General features: G+C 40.5%; 1 protein-coding gene across 1 annotated transcript; it reads right to left on the bottom strand.

The window, feature by feature from the left end:
* Positions 1–3,293: 3,293 nt before the first annotated feature.
* On the bottom strand, positions 3,294–20,928 carry LOC145535651 (T-complex protein 11-like X-linked protein 2). The gene is given in 8 exon segments (XM_081564048.1): positions 3,294–3,460; positions 4,269–4,432; positions 5,427–5,608; positions 5,704–5,921; positions 6,191–6,327; positions 7,218–7,438; positions 17,065–17,171; positions 20,838–20,928. Coding segments are annotated over 8 exon segments (1,287 nt in total).
* Between the last annotated feature and the right edge of the window lie 282 nt (positions 20,929–21,210).

The raw sequence follows: 21,210 nt of genomic DNA, 5'->3' as shown, positions 1-21,210 counted from the left end.
GAACCAACCTTTTTGTCACGTTTTGAGCCTGAGAACACTTCATTTTTCTTGAGAGAAATGACGTGAGTATTCAAGGGTCAGACAGACACCGTGTTTCTGTGTTTTGTTTATCTTCTCTGGTTAAGTGAGTTAAGGGAACATCTTTGCACGTTTCTGGGCTTCTCCTTTAGCTTGAGTTGAAGAAGAGCGGATACACATACACACATACTCCCCTTTGGACTTGTTTGAAATGGACAGGAGAAAATAAAAATTCACTTGTGGGGTGTTATAACTGGATGGGAGGAAAATGTCCTCACCATTTCAGGGTGTGTATATATGAATATATTTTCCCCTTAAATGGTGAGCAGCATTCAATGGAGCCATCTTTCCCTGTTTACAATTAAGATTTCTATCTCCTCCATGTGGAGATATAAAACTAGCTCAGAATCTCAAAGAAATCAATTATACCAAATTTCAGTTGTAAACTATAAGGCAAAATTTCATTTCAGTCTAATGTCTATATCCACCAACTCTCCTGCCACCAACAGTCATTTCCACAGGGATCCCTTCAGAGTACATTTTTATGTAAAACAAATCCAAAGTGAAGATTTTTTTTTAAATATATCAATATTGGCAAATCAGATTAGAAAAATCCAGCTAGACAAAATTCACAGCCTGATTATTAAATGCACATTAACCAGCCATTGTCTCTTTCCTGAAACTAAGTCACGAGACTAGAACCCTTGAATGATTCATTCCCCGGCTTCCCTCTGTGCCTTGCTCAGCCACTCAGTCATGCCTGACTCTTTGCGACCCCGTTGACTATAGCCCGCCAGCCTCCTTCCTCTGTGTGCCTTATATTTAGCCAATAAAGATATCACTCTATTCACCTAGATATAGCAAACACCTGGGATCCATCTTCTAGAAAAATTACCCTGGGAGTAATGGAACTCAGATCCCATCTGTTATTATTCTTGGATTAAGTAAATTATACTCAGCTCTTCCCATCCCCTGAAATGATGAGGACATTTTTTTGCCCCATGCAGTTATAATATCCCACAAGTGAATTTTTATTTTCTCCTGTCCATTTCAAACAAGTCCAAAGGTGAGCTAATTTCCCCCCTGCTTTCCTAGAGTGCTGGTGGTCTGTTGTAGTTGGCCTGTAAATGATAGGGTCACTTCAGTTCAGTTCAGTCACTCAGCCCTATCCGACTCTTTGGGACCCCATGGATCGCAGCACGCCACGCCTCCCTGTCCATCACCAACTCCCGGAGTTTACTCAAACTCATGGCCGTGAGTTGATGATGCCATCCAACCACTGCATCCTCTGTCATCCCCTTCTCCTTCTTCCTTCAGTCTTTCCCAGGATCAGGGTCACTTCAAAGGAGTCAGTTCTTTGCATCAGGTGACCAAAGTATTGAAGTTTCAGCGTCAACATCAGCCCTTCCAATGAATATTCAGGACTGATCTCCATTAGGATTGACTGGTTGGAACTCCTCGCATTCCAAGGGACTCTCAAGAGTCCTCTCTAACACCACAGTTCTAAAGCATCAATTCTTTGGCACTCAGCTTTCTTTATAATCCAACTCTCACTTCCATACATGACTACTGGAAAAACCACAGCTTTGACTAGATGGACCTTTGTTGGCAAAGTAATATCTCTGCTTTCTAATATGCTGTCTAAGTTGGTCAGAACTTTTCTTCCAAGAAGCAAGTGTCTTTTAATTTCATGGCTACAGCCACCATCTGCAGTGATTTGGGAGCCCCAAAAAATAAAGTCTGTCACTGTTTCCACTGTTTCCCCATCTATTTCCCATGAAGTAATGGGACCAGATGCCATGATCTTAGTTTTCTGAATGTTGAGTTTTAAGCCAATTTTTTTTAACTCTCTTCTTTCACTTTCATCAAGAGGATCTTTAGATCTTCTTCGCTTTCTGCCATAAGTGAGGTGTCAACTGCATATCTGAGGTTATTGATATTCCTCCTGGCAATCTTGATTCCAGTTTGTGCTTCATCCATTCCAGCATTTCCCATGATGTACTCTGCATATAAGTTAAATAAGCAGGGTGACAGTATATAGCCTTGACATACTCCTTTCCCGATTGGGAACCAGTCAGTTGTTCCATGTCTGGTTCTAACTCTTGCTTCTTGACCTGCATACAGATTTCTCAGGAGACAGGTCAAGTGGTCAGATATTCCCATCTCTTTCAGAATTTTCCAGTTTGTTGTGATCCACACAGTCAAAGGTCAAATGATAGGATGACTCTCTACAATTGAAGAAAACAAGCCCAGATCTTTGTGAATCTAGGACATCTGTCATTTGTGATGCCAAATGAGTTGACAATCACAATCTGGGAGTTAGAGGCTTAGACTGCAAGCGGGAAGAAACATGGTGGCTGTCCCACTCTTGAATACCCAGGTCATTTATCTCAAGAAGAAAGAAGTGTTCTAAGCCTAGAAATGTGACAATAGAAGATTTAGCTACAGAATGGAACCAGAGATGAACTTGAAACAAGTGTCTGTGACCTAAGTGCTTGCATTTGCAATTGGTTTGAGAGAGTCTAAAACTTACCCCCAGGATCACTAAAGAGAGAGAGAGCGAGAGAGCCCATTGAGGCTGAGAAATATCCTCAAATGAATGCTTGTTGGCAGACAATATTGACTTTAACCCAGTCCTCACTTTTGCATACTGCTTCATGTCCTCCACACCAGAACAGGATGTGGCGGCTCTTACTATTACTGCAGTTTGAAAATTATAGGGAAAAAGTGATACTGGAAATAGGGTTCTATGTCTTCCCCTGATCTGTAACTCAGCGTATTCCCAACCTCTAGAAGCCCTTATACTTCCAGAACTCATACTTTGGAAAAATTCCAGAGAAAGTTTTCACAGCCCTCAAGGAAATGATTTTCCATTGGAGGAAACAATGCTAGCAGCCGATGCCCTGATGCCTGCTCAAGCCAGGCAGGAAGATGATGAGCCAGTGAAAGAGAACTGTGAGCTCATGGGTTCTCAGACAGTAGGGGATAAGGGCACGAAACCTGGATTCAGTCGCAACACAGAAGGAACCAAGGTTTTCTTGCAGCACAGAAGTTTATTATGAAGGGGGCTGGGCCAGTTTGTATTTACATGCTGGAATCCTGCAGCCCTGAGTCCAGGCCATAGTGAGGAAGATGTTACTCGGCTCGCCACAGGTGATGTCATCCCAGGAACATGCTGAGCCCTCTCTCCTGGGTCCCTGTTGCCAGACTGGGGCCTGGCACTGTCAGATAGACCCCACTTCTGTTTCTTGGGCCTGAGCTGGAGGGATGATATCTTAATAGGGGCTAAATACCTGCTGATTGTGACGCATCAGATTGAAAAACTTCCAACCCAGTTTTGTCAACTCCCCCTTGATGAGAATAATGCCAACAGGGAAGTCTAGCAGAGACTCCTGCATCCTGTGAACCAAACAGCCTTTGAGAAACAAGTGGGTCTGCTGATCTGTGTGCAAGAAAAAAGTTAAAAGGGAAAGATCAAAGAGGTTTCAGAAGAAATTCACAATGCCCTTGCCCTCTCTGTTCACCGACGTTTAAATTAACACATTTTCACTGACCTACCCACTCATTTAGGTAAACCATGTTAATGAATTTTTTTCTTTTCTTTTGGAAGAAGGAATGCTATAAAGCTCCTAAAAGCAATGCATTATTGAAAGATGTCCAGCCAGTAAGTCTCTGGCTGTTTATAATGTTATGGGGTGCTAAGTGAGCTCCCGATGCGTGTGACCTAACAAGAGGATCCTAGACATTGTACATGAAATTCTAAGGACACACATTGCAGCCAGTGTACCAACACTGGGTCCTACAACCATATCAGACTATGTCAAGATTCAAAAATTAGAAGCAAGGTGGTCGAGTTCACTGCTCCCATTCTTGCAGGGAATATATCCTTCGGCCTAAATTAGCATCAGTTCCTTAGAGGGAAGTAGTGACCGTCATGGTAACTTAAAGCATGGGATATAGAAAGGGTTTCCCATCACAGGTCTTGGGTTATAGTTAGAGAATGACCAGGAATCACTCAGCACTAGCACCTGCAAGTTACGCATCCTAGCTGACCTTAAAACCTTCAAACTGAAAGAGATCTATTTCAGTTCTGCACATCATACATAAAGAAACTAAAGCCAAAAGACTTTCCCAACGATCATTCCATTTTCGAATGGCTTCACAATTGACTTCCAGGCTTGAATCCACCTTCTTACCTTCCACATTCTTGCCACCCCTTCCCAGCCCCACCACCATAGGAGGACTCTTACCAATGATGCTACGAACATGGTTCTCTTTCTTGGCGATGTTCTGAAGTTGGCCTCTAAGAGAGGCTTTCTTTTCACTACTCAGGGCAGTTAGGCCCATGTCTTTGAGGCGTTCATGTATTTTCTGAGACACTTGTTCACTCACAGTCACCATAGCCTCTTCAGGCCTAGATAATGAAGGACAGAAAGCAGAGTGACCTTGGCATAGGGGCAAAGCCCAGAGAGTCCAACACCAGAAGCCAGGTCCACTTACAAAAGAATTCCAGCTCTCCACCACTAACAGGGGACTCAGCATTTCAAATCATTTCATTGTTACCCTCAAGATGTCAATTATTTCACACATATTAATTCGTACATATCAACTAATTCATACTATTCTCCACTTCAAATGAAACAAATTGGACAAGGGTTCAGTTCCATTCTTGGATCTACTCAGTATTCTTTGGCCCCATAAACTTTATTCAAATTCTGTTTTAAGATTTCTTAGGCATTTTCCATAGTTGTCTTCCCTACTTCAGCAATTAACTTGTAAATATATTGAGGTCTGAACTTCCAGTTCTTCTTTTTACTTCAGCTGAGGTGCCCTGCTTGAAGCAAATTATGGATACATATTGACCAAGGGATCAACTTCTGGATATACAAACACAAATCCAGTGTCACTTATTTAAGTATATAATGACTCACTTTTAGCACACACAGTACTGAATCTTTCATAGCAAACTAGTTACCACACTCACCTCCTTGGAAATAGGTTTTGTTTCCATCACAAGCCTTAAAACAGTTTATCAAAAGGCACCAATGACCTTTGAAGATGATGCCCAAGGTCTTTTGCGTGGTTTATGATGAAGAATAAGGCAGTAATACATTAACTGCCTAAGTTCCAAAACCAACATACTAGTTTCCACTCTCAGAAAGATCTAGGAAATTTGTTGTTGCTCATGTTGTTTAGTCTCTAAGTCATGTCTGACTCTTTTGCAACCCCGTGGACTGCAGCCTGCCAGGCTCATCTATCCATGGAATTCTCCAAGCAAGAACACTGGAGTGGGTTGCCATTTCTTACTCCAGGGGATCTTCCTGACCCAAGGTTCAAATCTGGGTCTCCTGCATTGGCAGACAGATTCTTTACCACTGAGTCACCGGGGAAGCCTCTATGAAGTTTACCTGGAGTTAAATTCCCCCATCAGGGCCTTGGTTATGTGTTTCAGTTTATTCACAAATTCAGTCGAACTGAATAAAGCGCTACCAGAGAAACTTCTGGCCACTAGCAAGACTGAGGCCAGAATGGCCAACTGCTTCAACTGGGACTCCATGTCCCGCAGCTGGATTCTATCCATTAGCAGAGTCTGGTGAGGCAGGGAAAAGCAAGCTGTCAGAAGAGTGTTTTAGTTAAGGTATCGAATACAAAACAAAAAGGCAATATTCTAACCTATGTTCCTACCTCAGGAAACTCGTTACTGTCAAGATCCCAGAGAAGAAGGTTCAGGTAACCCTGGAACAGCACCATTGTGGAACTGGGAAGTTGTGGGTTGTCCACTGCCCAATTTGGAGATGAGCGGGCCATGCTGGAGGAGCTGGGAGAGTCAGGAGAACTTGAAGGTGGTGTAGTGAGGTCTAGAGCTGTTTTGGTTAACCATTTTGTGGTGCAATCAAGGAGATCTATGACATAGAAGGGAATATGTAAATATCTTCAAACACCAAGGCTTGAAAAGTAAGGCTTGAGGATATATTCTTCCTCAATAAATAAGTGATTTTGTACATTTTTTCTCTTGGAGAAATGTTCCTTCTTCCTACCCCAGGCCCTAGCCCCCTGTCCAACAGGGAGAAACTATTTATCAAAAAATAAAAAAAGAAAGTATCCTATCAGTGCAAGAAATCAGACCGAAAGTCAAATCTCCCCCTCTCCTGTCCTTAAATTTTGAACATACTGGGTTGCTTGTTGAGGAGTTCCTGGAATTTAGCTCATTCATACCAGATAAAATGTTCCTTCAGGTAGGGTGGGAGGCTCTGTATAGGATAGTTTACCATGTCCATTTTCATCAGGCCCAGAACATGGAAGATGCCCCTGTCAATGGAGGAAAAATCACATGCTTACACTCTAAAAGGTAATCTAGTGGGGTGAGGTGGGACTCAAGCTAAGAGTCCTAAAATCGCAGTGTCTTAGAGTTAAAAATGGCCTTAAAAACCGCAGTCCTACTTCAATTTACAAATACACACATTGCAGCCAGGGACCCAAGGCCACAGTGTGAGTTGTTATCAGAGCTAGGAACAGATGCATCTTCTGACCTTTTAGTTACCAGTCTAGCGCTCTTTCCACTGTAGGTACTCCATCTCAGAAAAATGACTAAAATTCTAACTCTCTGTGGGTAGTTGGGATGATGGCGGTTGAATTTGCAACTCATTCGGCTTATGACTTTACCTCTGGGTCTTGGTTGTTCTATCTGTGAAACAGGGATCATCCTCATTCCTGTTCCCCCACGAGGTTTGAGTTAGGATACATAAGAAATTATCTGCAAAAGTGCTGCTTGAAATCTCCCAGAGAAACAGATACTGTACTCTGGTGTCTAGACAAGAATGTTGGAGTGGGTTGCCGTTTCCTTCTCCACGGGATCATCCCGACCCAGGCAGTGAACCCTCTTCTCTTGCATCTCCTACATTGGCAGGGGGATTCTTTACCACTAGTGTCACCTGGGAAGCCAGTATCTGAACAGCATCATTTCTTAGAAAGGGTCCAAATGATCTGAAGATCATCAAAAGGCTTCTGAGAAGCCATCCTTTGAAAATAAAAGCCAATAATCCAGAGAGGAACAATAGAGGTATTACTCCGTTCTTCAGTATAGAAGAACTAGGCAAGCCAGGGGCTATAACCCAGTATCTGGCCCAGAGTTTTCTGGTACAGTGTCTACGACAGGATACTACATCTAGTGTTCAGGAACAGTACATCTAGTTTCTCACCTCAGTAACTGCACAGGATCTGTTATGCTTTTTAGTTTTCGCACTGCTTCATCTCGGACTGGTGCACACAGCAGGGTCATCAAATTAAGAATGTAGTTGGAGAGATGAGGGACATCCAGGGCCCCATGCTCTGCTTCCTGCTTGAGGAGATCTATGTCCAGAGCTTCTTCAATCTCATCTCTTAGGCTGTTCTGGCGTGGTAATAGCAGTGATAGCAATATCTGCCCAGAAAAGACAATCAATGGAGCCAGATTATTTGGAACCCCAAGCACTCTTTGATGAACAATCTCCTTAAGGCAAAGGCATGCCAGCCTATGTCTACTGGGGCTCCAGAAACCAGGTTTCCCAATTGCATATTCAGAATATGATTTCTCTCTGTTTAGGAGCCAGTTATAATTTAAGGCTTCATTGGGATTAGTAGTAACAGTAGTGCTGTACTATTTTCTGGGCAGAATGAGATAAAGATAGGAAGAAAAATAACTGTGACAAAAACAAATGCAAAGAAAAGCAAACATTATCCTAAATGGTGAAAAACTGAAAGCATTTCCCCTAACGTCAGGAACAAGACAAAGGTGCCCACTCTCACCCCTACTCCTCAACATAGTTTTGGAAGTTTTGGCCACAGCAATCAGAGCAGAAAAAGAAATAAATGGAATCCAGCTTTGGAACAGAAGAAGTAAAACCCTCACTATTTGCAGATGACATGATCCTCTACATAGAAAACCCTAAAGACTCCACCAGAAAATTACTAGAGCTAATCAATGAATATAGTAAAGTTGCAGGATATGAAATCAACACACAGAAATGCCTTGCATTCCTATACACTAACAACGAGAAAACAGAAAGAGAAATTAAGGAAACAATTCCATTCACCGTGGCAATGAAAAGAATAACATACTTAGGAATACATCTTCCTAAAGAAACAAAAGACTTAAATATAGAAAACTATAAACCACTGATGAAAGAAATCAAAGAGGACACAAATAGATGGAGAAATATACCGTGTTCATGGATCAGAAGAATCAATATAGTGCAAAAATGAGTATACTACCCAGAGCAATCTATAGATTCAATGCAATCCCTATCAAGCTACCAACAGTATTTTTCAGAGAACTAGAACAAATAATTTCACAATTTGTATGGAAATACAAAAAACCTCGAATAGCCAAAGCAATCTTGAGAAAGAAGAATGGAACTGGAGGCATCAACCTACCTGACTTCAGGCTCTACTACAAAGCCACAGTCATCAAGACAGTATGGTACTGGCACAAGGGCAGAAATATAGATCAGTGGAAGAAAATAGAAAGCCCTGAGATTAATCCACGCACCTATGGACACCATATCTTTGACAAAGGAAGCAAGCATATACAATGGAGAAAAGACAAACTCTTTAACAAGTGGTACTGGGAAAACTGGTCAACCAGTTGGAAAAGAATGAAACTAGAACACTTTCTAACACCATACACAAAAATAAACTCAAAATGGATTAAAGATCTAAACGTAAGACCAGAAACTATAAAACTCCTAGAGGAAAACATAGGCAAAACACTCTCCGACATAAACCACAGCAGGATCCTCTATGACCCTCCTCCCAGAATATTGGAAATAAAAGCAGAAATAAACAAACGGGACCTTATTAAAATTAAAGCTTTTGCACAACAAAGGAAACCATAAGCAAAGTGAAAGGACAGCCTTCAGAATGGGAGAAAATAATAGCAAAGGAAACTACTGCTGCAGAAACTACTGTATGAGCCAAAGCAGCGTGTCCACATAAGCACTGTTGACTTCAGTCTCATGCAGGTCTAAATGATTAAAACAAATCTGCTGAGTTGCAGTTCTTAATTTGGGGAGAAAAACCGTGTCTATTGATTACTATGAGCCATACGCTTTAAAAGGATAACTCATTTCAGAGAGGTAACTCTATAGATTGGTGCTGATACAGAAGGTTATGATGAGGACAAGGAATTCCAGAGGTATGAAAACATTCTCTTGACCAAGAGGTCATGGATATTGTAGGTGGCCAACCAAGAATGGTATACAGACAGCAGACTGGTTCCAGACTCTGTGTTCTGGTCACACACTAGGTTCACACTGAAAAGTAACAGTGGGATAAACTTTACTAATTGACAAAATCTGGCAAATCAGCCTCAGTTACTGAAAAGATGAGATCATGACAGATCTCTTTGGAATGCCACATAAGTCATTTCTAGTACTACTGCTAATTAGACCCAGTCACAGCTGAATCTATTTCATGGCCTCTAAGTTTTGTGTATAGTAGAAAGCTATCTCTCTCTATATATATATGTGTGTGTGTGTGTGTGCGTGCGCACGCGCGTGTGTGTGTGTCTCTCTGTGTGTGTGCGCAGTACATGAATAGCTTCATGTTAGCTGAAAACATTTTCTTCTTTTAAATAAACCCAGAAAAGAAGCTATCAGAACATTTAATCACCATACTCCATGTGCCTGAATTACAACAGTTACAAATGAGTGGAATCTGAATTGATTAGATCTTACAGTTCATATTCTGTCTGTGTCTCCCCAGAATGGAGAGAAAAAGAGTAGGAACATATCTTGTAGGGTTGAGCTTGTTGTTAAACTGAACATCCAGAAACACCTATTTTGCTGGTTTGTGTGGGAAACTGCAGGATCATCAGTATGTCCAAAATTAGTTTGACCTAATCTTTCTGGTTTGCTGGCTTTGGTAAACAATGCTATACATTACTGGGGATGTTTTGCTAGGTTTCTGCAATATGGCACGGCTATATATATGAGCTGAAGAAAATGCAGCAGATCTAATTTTCCATTGCGGCTAAAGATGAGGAATTTAGAAAAGACAAGAGACTCTGTTTGTGGTTCTAGGCTTACTGAAAAATGTCCTAAGTTTTGGAGTGAAGAACAGTAAGTGAAGACATTTACTTGTGCAAGTGACTGTGTCTCATCTAACTGTGGAGAATTACTTATGGGACACACAAAATTAAGAGCCACAAATGAGGCTTATCTTTATTTAAAATAGAAATTACTCTAAAATTTTAAGACAGAGTTAGGAAACATCTATATATAGTCATAGAATGGAATCTGACATCAAGGCCAAATATAGTTCTTTTAATTAGCATGTGATTATAGTTTCTTTTAATTAGTATACTTCTTTTAATAGGCACAACAATTTTACCTAGCCCAACTATGCTCTCCTGAGGGTGACTGGGCTCAACTTTTTACATCAAAAGACAAATTCTGGCCTTCTCCTTATCCCTCTTCAAGTCAGATTTTGCTTCTGTCAGACCTGATACTCCAATCAGTCACTCTTTCTCTGAGAGGATTACCAGGTTTTTCTCAGGACCTTCTAAAAACTTTGAGCTGCATCAGTGGACCCCGGTCAGCAGTTAAAGATCTGTATCTCTGGGGGCCAGTTTAGACATTATCAAGCACTGTATTTAGGCAAGCAGCTTGATGAGCTTGCCCGTGATTTGGTAGGATTTCATGAGAACAAATTTCTCTTCTGTTATTTTTTTGCTTTGAGCTGGCCATTTTGGAAGTTGGTGCCAGTGGCTTTAGGAGAAGGAGTGGCTTCATCTCACATGGAAAAGTGGGAAATGATAGCAACAGAACACTTGTGATGCTGTTACCCTGAAGGTAAATACTGAAATCCTGGGTCTAACACAAATATGTACAAGTGAGCTAGATACCCTATGTGAATGTACTTTCAGAAAGCAAAGCTGACTTACCTAGCAACAGTACAGTGATATTACTAGCATCAGATGAAACTGTGTTATTTCTGCGGAAATTGTATTCAAAACCTGTTTTTGTTTGTATCTTTGTGAAATTCATTTACATAAATAGATGTAACTCTATTGTCGGTATTAACCAATGGGAAAGAAGAGAAGCAGTTCCAGGTAGTACTCTATGACATAAAGCAGAGTATGCTTACCCTCCAGTCCCTGGTGGCTCAGTGATAAAGAATCTGCCTGCAAGGCCTGAGACCTGGGATCAATCCCTGGGTCGGGAAGATTCGCTGAATGAGGGCATGGCAACCTACTCCAGTAATCTTGCCTGGAGAATCCCAAGGACTGAGCAGCCTGGCAGGCTACATCCTATAGGGTCGCAAAGAGTCAGACACGACTGAGGTGACTGAGCATCAGTCATCACAATGTAGTATTCAACAGCTCTGGGGTGAATGTAATAGGTTGAATAATAGGCTCATCCTGTGAGGAGTACCACAGCACAGAAATAAAAAATTACCTTCACAATGAAAACTTCTGCCCAGTAAAGGATGGAGAGAAATGAGACCACAGGGATTCTGTGTATGGTGTTGATTTATGAGCTCTGTCTTTTCTCCTGATATGACTCTTCAGTGTAGTGTGGACCCCTTCCATGTGAAACACATTGTGCATAAACTTGTAATTCATAGACTTGCGTAGTACCAGACTAGAATGAACATTTTCATGGATTGCCTCTTTTATATCCACTCAAATATTTTCCATTCAATACATAATTGTGGAGTGTGATGTCAGGAAGTTGGCAGGAATCTGCAAGTACACATTTTGGCAAATAACCATGGAGAGTTTTTTTTTTCCTAGGAGCCCCAGTGTCCCGTGGTAAAGGCTCAGCACCCTGATGTATTTATTAAAAAAATCCAAGAATAGACACATTGAAGACACTAAGAACAGGGTCATTTAACCAATATCAATCTTCCACCAAGACTATACATATCAATGCCTAGAGAGATGCACTAGACTGGTAATACTTCCCACAAGGGAAGGTGAGAGTGTGGTGAACACCTAAATGATTCAGTGGTGCTAGAGGCTGCCCAAGAATTGCACTTCTTTCTTGCCTAAATACAGAACCCAGAAGGAATAGCAGGGCTAAATAATCTTGGGATAGCAAGGAGCTGGACATCACCAGATGGTCAATACCGAAATCAGATTGATCATATTCTTTGCAGTCAAAAATGGAGAATCTCTATACAGTCAGCAAAAACAAGACTGGGAGCTGACTGTGGCTCAGATAATCAAGTCCTTATTGCAAAATTCAGACTTAAGTTGAAGAAAGTTGGGAAAACCGCTAGGCCATTCAGATATGACCTAAATCAAATCCCTTAGGATTATTCAGTGGATGTGACAAATAGCTTCAAGGGATTAGACCTGATAGAGAGAGTGCCTGAAGAACTATGGATGGAGGTTCCTAACACTGCACAGGAGGCAATGATCAAAATTATCACCAAGAAAGAGAAATGCAGAAAGGCAAAATGGTTGTCTGAGGATGCCTTAGAAATAGCTGAGAAAAGAAGGGAAGTGAAAGGCAAGGAGAAAAGGAAAGATGTACCCATCTGAATGCAGAATTTCAAAGAATAGCAAGGACAGAAAATAAAGCCTTCTTCACGAACAATGCAAAGAAATAGAGGAAAACAATAGAAAGGGATAGAGTCGAGATGTCTTCAAGAAAATTAGAGATACCAAGGGAATATTTCATGCAAAGATGGGCACAATAAAGGACAGAAAGTGTATATGCCTAACAGAAACAGAAGATATTAAGAAGTGTAAGTAAGTCAGTGTTAGTCGCTCAATCATGCCCAACTCTTTGCAACCACATGGACTGCAGCCCACCAGGCTCCTGTGTCCATGAGATTTTCCAGGCAAGGATCCTAGAATGGGTTGCCATTTCCTTCTCCAGGGCATCTTCCCGACCCAGGGATCAAACCTGGGTCTCCTGCACTGCAGGCAGCTTCTTTACCAACTGAGCTACAAGGGAAGCAAAAATGCACACAAAACCTCAGCACAGGCCACAGGACAGGGAAAGGTCAGTTTTCATTGCAATCCCAAAGAAGGGAAATGCCAAAGAATATTCAAACTACCCCACAATTGCACTCATTTCACCTGCTAGCAAAGTAAGCCTCAAAATCCTTCAAGCTAGGCTTCAATAGTATGTGAACTGAAAACTTCCAAATGTACAAGCTGGATTCAGAAAGGACAGAGAAACCAGAGATCAAATTGAGAGCATCTGTTGGATCATAGAAAAAGCAAGAGAATTCCAGAAAAACACCTACTTCTCCTTCATTGCCTATACTAAATCCACTGAGTGTGTGAATCACAACAACCTGTGGAAAATTCTTAAAGAGATGAACATACCAGACCACCTTACCTGCCTCCTGAGAAACCTGTATGCAGGTCAAGAAGCAACAGTTAGGACCAGGCATGGAACAATGGACTGGTTCCAAATTGGGAAAGGAGTACCTCAAGACTATATATTGTCACCCTGCTTATTTAATTATATGCAGAGTACATCATGCAAAATGCCAGGGTGGATGAAACTAAAACTGGAATCAAGATTGACTGAAGAAGTATCAGTAACCTCAGATATGCAGATGACACCACCTTAATGGCAGAAAGCGAAGAGGAACTAAAGAGCCCCTTGATGAAGAGGAAGAAAGAGAGTGAAAGTGTTGGCTTAAAAGTCAGTATTCAGAAAACCAAGATCATGGCCTCTGACCCCACCACTTGATGGCAAATAGGTGGGGAAACAATGGAAAGAGTATGAGATCTTATTTGCTTTGGCTTCAAAATCACTGCAGACGGCAGACGGTGACTGCAGCCATGAAATTAAAAGATGCTTTCTCCTTGGAAAACAGCTATGACAAACTTAGACATCATATTCAAAAGCAGAGACATCACTTTGCGGATAAATGTCCATATAGTCAAAGCTATAGTTTTGCCAGTAGTCATGTATGGATGTGAGAGGTGGAGCATAAAAAGGCTGAGCACTGAAGAATTACTGTTTTTGAACTGTGGTGCTGCAGAATATTCTTGAGAGTCCCTTGGACAGCACGATGATCAAACCATTCAGTGCTAAAGGAAATCAACCCTGAACATTCATTGGAAGGATTGATGCTGACCCTGAAGCTCCAGCACCCTTGCTGCTTTATGCAAAGAGCCAAGTCACTGAAACAGACCCTGATGCTGTGAAAGATTTAGGGCAGGAGGAGAAGGGGGCCACAGAGGATGAGATGGTTTGATGACATCGACTCAGTAGACATGAGTTTGAGCAAACTTCAGTGGATAGCGAAGGACAGGGAAGCCTGGCATGGTGCAGTCCATGTTTCGCAAAGCACTGGACACGACTGACCAACTGAACAACAGCAAACAACGAGTTGGGGAAAGAATGACAGCCAATTGGACACCAATTCAACAAATCTCTGCTGTTCCTACTAACTGCCTCACGGACTGCCCCTCACAAACTTCACAGGACCCATCACCCAGGGAAGCCCCAATTGGCCTACAAGCATCCTCAGCACTCCTTGTGTCCTTCCTCTTCAAAATTGGCATTCCATAGACACCCCTGCTGAAGGTGCAATCAAACCTCTACAGAACATGCACAGGCATAGAAAGAGAACTGGGACCACTTTGCTTGATGGGGTGAACAGTTGTACCTTAATCACTTCTGGGGACCAAGATAGGGATAATAAATAAGAGGCTATCATCACATGTGCTAGCTTTGTGCAATTGACAGACGGTGTATATCATCCTAACACTTCATTCACAAGATGAACAAGAGGGGTTGATCAGATGAATACATAGAGGAAGGCTAAGAGACCCCCCAGTATACCTAGCTTGGCTGACTGGTGCACGTGCTTATCTCCTGAAGAAAGTTCCTAAAGACTGGTGGAGGAGAGTGATTCCTCAAATGTGAAGACACCAACGTGAGATTTCCAGCAATGGGAAAAATCTAGGAAGCCCAACACCGCACTAATGAACAAGTTAATATCCCACTAATTGACCCCATAGAAACGCAGGTCCATGAAGTGCCTGACAAACAATTCAGAATGATTGCTTTAAAGATGCTCAGACAGTTACAAGACAATGCAATGAGATCAGGAAAGCAATAATTGAACAGAATGGAAAGTCAACAAGAAGATAGAAAACATGAAAAGGAGCCCAAAAAGATATTCTGGAGCTGAAGAATACAATGGTTGAGAGTAGAAATATTCTAGAGACCTTGAACAGCAGACTGTGTCAAGCAGAAGAAAGAATTTATGAACTCAAAAATAGATAATTTCAAGTTATCTAATCAGACATGAAAAAAATGAAAAAGAGTGGCGGAAATCTATGAGACTTTTTGAACCCCATTACATGGACCCATAATGGGGGACCCTAGGTAAGGAGACAAAAGAGAAGGAGGAGGAGGAGACAGAAGGAGGAGGAAAGACAGAAAAGGGAAAATTTTATTTGTGGAAATAATGGCTGAAAACTACTCAATTTATGGAACAACATCAACATCCGAATTCATAAAACTCCCAATTTCCTGAACAATATCATCTCAGAGTAGGTTATATGAAGACACATTTTAATAAAAACCTCAAAAGTCAAAGACAGGAAAAGAATTGGTTTTTTTTCTAACTGTTTTGATATTTTACTTATTTTTAGTTCTTACAATATAGAATTTCATTTCAACTTTTTTAAGGTCAGTTTTTCTTGGAGTATATTTGCTTTAAAATATTGTGTTAGTTTGGTATCCAGGAACGTTAGTCAGCTATACATCAACATATATCCCCTCGTTTTTGGTTTTCCTGCCTATTTAGGTCACCACAGAGCACTGAGTAAAGTTTCCTGTGCTATACAGTAGGTTTTCATTAGTTACCTACTTTATACCTAGTAGGGTGTGTGTGTCAATCCCAGTCCCCCAATGCATCCCACACCCTACCCCACCCTCAGTATCCATGAGTCCATTCTCTATGTCTGTCTTTATTTCTGCTTTACAGATAAGTTCATCGGTGTCTTTTTTCTAGATTCCACAATTGTTACTGTATGATGTTTCTTTATCTCACTTTGAATTCCTTCCCTCTGTATACAGTATCTACGTCATTCCTTTCAGTGTCTGAGGAACATTCCGTTGTATATATTTGTATATATGTACCACGGTTTCTTTGTGCATTCTTCTGTGATGGAGATTTACGTTGATTCTATGTCCAGGGTATTGTAAATAGTGCTGCAATGAACACTGGGGCCATGTGTCTTTTTCAATTATGGTTTTCTCTGGGTGTATGCCCAAGAGGGAGATTGCTGGGTGATATGATAATTCTATGCTTAGCTTTTTTTTTTATTACTTTTTTATTTTTTTAATTTTTATTTTTTTAAATAAATTGATTTATTTTGTTGGGGGCAAATTACTTTCCAATATTGTAGTGGTTTTTGCCATACATATGCTTAGCTTTTTTAAGGAACCTCCATACTGTTCTCCATAGTGGCAGTATCAATTTACATTACCACCGATACTGTAAGATGGTTCCCTTTAAAGGAGAGAATTTTTAAGTTTGTGAGAGAAATGCGACTTGTCACATAAAAGGCAACCCCATAAGGCTATCAGGAAATTTCTGAAAAGAAACATTGCAGTCCTGGAGAGAGTGGGATGATATATTCAAAGTGCTGAAAGAAAACAAGTGACAACAAAGAATACTCTATTCAGAAAGGCTGTCCTTCAGAAAAGAAAGATAACGACATTCCCAGAGAAACCAAAGCTGAGGGAGTTTTTCACCACTAGACCTGCCTTAAACAAAATGCTCAAGGGAGTTCTTTAAGCGGAAACAAAAAGACACCAACTAATAAACATAAAATCCTTGGAAAGGATGTAACTCACAAGAAAAAGTAAAGCAAATAGTCAAATTGAGAACACTTGAAACTTCCGTATAAAAGTGAAATGTATTAAAAATAAATGACCCAATCAAATAATGGGCCAAAGAACTAAACTGACATTTCTCCAAAGAAAACACACGGATGGCTGACAAACATATGAAAAGATGCTCAACATCACTCATTTTCAGAGAAATGAAAAGCAAAACCACAATGAGGTACCATCTCACGCTGGCCAGATGGGTCCCGTCAGAAAGTCTACAGTAAATGCTGGAGAGGGTGTGGAGAAAACGGAACCCTCTTCCACGGTTGGTGGCAAGGCAAACTACTACAGCCACTATGGAGAACGGTGTGGAGATTCCTTGAAAAACAGAAAATACAACTGCCACATGACCCAGCAATCCCACTGCTGGGCATACACACCCAGGAAACTGGAATTGAAAGAGACACATGTACCCCGATGTTCATTGCAGCACTGTTTACTAGGACGTGGAAGCAACCTAGATGTCCATCAGCAGACGAATGGACAAGAAAGTTGTGGTACAGATACACAATGGAATATTACTCAGCTATTAAAAACTGCATTTGACTGAGTTCTAATGAGGTGGATGAAACTGGAGCCTGTTATACAATGTAAAGTAAGTGAGAAAATCAAACACAGTGTATTAATGCATATACCTGGAAGTTAGAAAGATGGTAACGATGTCCCTATATGCAAGACAGTAAAAGAGACACGGGTATAAAGTACAGATTTTAGGACCATGTGGGAGAAGGCGAGGGTGGGATGATTTGAGAGAATAGCATCGGAACATGTATGTTACCATATGTGAAATAGATGACCAGTCCAAGTTCGATGTATGAAACAGGTCACTCAAAGCCAGTTCACTGGGATAACCAAGAAGCATGGGATGGGGAGGGAGGTGGGAGGGAGTTCGGGATGGGGGGACACATGTACACCTGTGGCTGACTCATGTCAATATACAGCAAAAACCACCAAAATAGTGTAAAGTAGTTAGCCTCCATTTAAATTAAATTAATTAATTATTAAAAAATAAAGTTGCAATAATTTGTTAGTGCTCACAATATCAAAAGATGTAAACCAGGACACCAGTAACACAAAATGAGATGGGAAAAAATAAAAGCATAGAGTTTTTCCATGCAATCAAAGTTAAGCTGCTATTATTAATATCTTAAATCAGACTGGTACAATTAAAGATCTTTCATGTAAGCATGGTGGTAACCATCATTATTAATTAATCAGTGTTTTATTTTTGGTAGGTCTTTGAAATGTAGCGTATTATTTCATTATAGAAGCAGGATGAATAATTCATTAAAGAATTTTGCATGGTTTTTCTTTTTAATTGAAGTACAGTTGATTTGGACTCTTCTGGTGGCTTAGCAGTAAAGAAGCTGCCTGCCAAGAATAAGATGTGGCTTCAATCCCTAGGTCAGGAAGATCCCATGGAGAAGGAAATGGCAATGCACTCCAGTATCCTTACCTGGGAAAGCCCATGGACAGAGGATCCTGGTGGTAAATGATTAATACACAGGGTCAGAAGAGTCGGACACGATTTATCGACAAAACAACAACAATAGTTGATTTACAGTATTATATTAGTTTTCAGTGTATGGCATAGTGATCCAGTAGTTTCCCAGGTTATACCCCAATATTAGCTATTATCAGATGATGCTTATAATTCACTGTGCTACAGTGTATATGATTGCTGTTTATCTATTTTATACTTAGTAATTGTATCTCTTAATCCCATTCCACTGGTTTGTCCCTTGTACCTTCCCTCACCCGTTTGTAACCAAAATTTTGTTTTCCTTATCTGTGAGTCTGTTTCCAATTTGTGTATGCATTCATTTGTATTCTTTTTTTAGTTTCCGCATGCAAGTGGTGTCATACAGTATGTGTCCTTCTATGTCTGACATTTCACTAAACATAATATTGTCTAGGTCCATCCATATTGCAGCAAATAGCAGAATTTCATTCTTTTCATGGCTGAGTAATATTTCTCTCTGTGTGTGTGTGTGTGTGTCTGTGTTTGTGTCTGTGTGTGTGTGTGCATAGGCACGAGCGTGCACCACATTATTCTATCCATTTATCTGTTGATGGACACGGGTTGCTGCCATACATTTGCTACTGTAGTGCTGCTATGAACAATGGGGTTATGTATCTTTTCATTGTTTTTGTTATTGTTCTGGATATATATCCAGGAGTGGAATTGTTGGATCATGTGGTAGTTTTATTTTTAGTTTTTGAAGGAGCTCCATATGGTTTTCCATAGTGGCTGCACCAATTTCCATTCCCACCAACAGGGTGAAAGAACTCCCTGTTCTCCACAGTCTCTCGAACATTTGTTATTTGTAGACCTTTTTATGACATCCATTTGGACTGCAGTGAAGTGGTACCTCATGGTTGTTTTGATTTGTATCCCTCTTATTAGCGATGTTGAGCATCTTTTCCTGTGCCTGTTAACCATCTGTACATCTTCTCTGGAGAAATGTCTATTCAGGCTTCCTGCCCATTTTTGACTGAATTGTTTTTTGTTTTGATACTTAGTTCTATGAGTTGTTTATATATTTTGAATTCAAAACCCTTCTTGATCACATTGTTTGCAAATATTTTATCCCAATCCTTAGGTTTTCATTTTTTATGGTTTTCTTGCCTGTGCAAAAACTCTTAAGTTTAATTACGTCTCGTTTGACTATTTTTGCTTTTATTTCTTTTGCCTTAGAAGACTCATCAAAAAAATACTGCTATTTTTGTCAATGAGTGTTCTGCTTATGTTCTCTTCTAGGAGCTTTGTGGTTTGAAGTCTTAAACGCAGCTCCTTAAAACCTTTGGAGTTTATTTTTGTATATGGTGTGAGAGAAAGTTCTAATCTTTGTTTTCCAAGTACATGACTAGAGAAGGCAATGGCACTCCACTCCAGTACTCTTTCCTGGAAAATCCCATGGATGGAGGAGCCTCGTAGGCTACAGTCCATGGGGTCGCTAAGAGTCGGGGAATGAGAGATTTCACTTTCACTTTTCCCTTTCATGCACTGGAGAAGGAAACGGCAACCCACTCCAGTATTCTTGCCTGGAGAATCCCAGGGACGGCGGAGCCTGGAGGGCTGCCGTCTATGGGGTTGCACAGAGTCGGACACGACTGAAGTGACTTAGCAGCAGACCCGTTTTCCCAGCACCACGTATTGAAAACTGTCTTTTCTCCATTGTATATCTTGCCTCCTTTTTCATAGGTTAATTGACCATAGGTGCATGGGTTTATTTCTGGACTGTTTATTCTACATCATTCATCTATGTCTGTGTTCTGTACCAGTATTATGCTGTTTTGATTACTGTAGCTTTGTTGTATAGTCTAGATTTTGAGAGGGTTATACCTCCATCTTTGCTTTTTGTTCAAGATGGCTTTAGCAATTGGAGGTCTTTTGTGATTCCATATAAATTTTGGATTATTGGTTCTAGTTTCGTGAAAAATGGCATGGGTATTTGGATAGGGATTGCATTAAAGCTGTACATTGCTTTGGGTAGTATGGACATTTTAACAATATTAATTCTTTCAACCCAAGAGCACAGGATATCTAGTTCTCTATTCACCTTCAATTTCTTTCATCAGTTTTTAAAGTATAGGGGTTTCACCTCCTTGGTTACGTGTGTTCCTAGGCATTTTATTCTTTTTGATGCAATTGAAACAGAATTTTAAAAAATCTTTCTGTTTGTGATATTCCATTATTAGTGTATAGAAATGTAAGTGATTTCTGCATGTTAATTTTCTACCCTGCAACTTTAAAGGATTCATTCATGAGTTGTAATAGTTTTAGGTGGTCTTTAGAGCTTTCAATACAAAGTATCATGTCATCTGCAAAGGATGTGTTTTCTCTCTTCCCTTCCAGTATGGGGGACTTGATTTTGTTTTCATTTGGTTGCTGTGGCTAGTAAGACTTTCAATAATATGTTAAATAGAAGTGATGTGAGTGGTATCCTTATCTTGTACCTGAATTCCACAGGAAGTCTTTCAGCTTTTCACTGCTCCCTGAGATGTTGGCTGTGGGTTTCTCATACATGCCTTTAGTATTTTGAGCCATATTCCCTCTAAACTTTGTTGAGAGTTGTTGTCATGAATGGATGTTCAATTGTGTCAAACAGTTTTTCTGCATCTGCTGAGATAATTATGTGAGTTTTAACTTTTGTTCTATTGTAAAGGTGCATCACACATAGATTTGCAGATGTTGTATCATCCTTGTGACCCTGAAATAAATGCTGTGTGGTTACGGTGTATGGTCCATGTATATATTGTTGGATTCGTTTTGCTAATATTTTGTTTAGGATTTTTCTATTTATATACATCAAAGCTGTTGCCATGTCAT

This window comes from Giraffa tippelskirchi, chromosome X (genome assembly GCF_054371585.1).
Source record: "Giraffa tippelskirchi isolate mGirTip1 chromosome X, T2T-mGirTip1v1.2.pri, whole genome shotgun sequence".
Classification (NCBI taxonomy): domain Eukaryota; kingdom Metazoa; phylum Chordata; class Mammalia; order Artiodactyla; family Giraffidae; genus Giraffa; species Giraffa tippelskirchi.
Note: the sequence above shows the minus strand (reverse complement) of the source record. Positions and strands in the feature narration are given on the sequence as shown.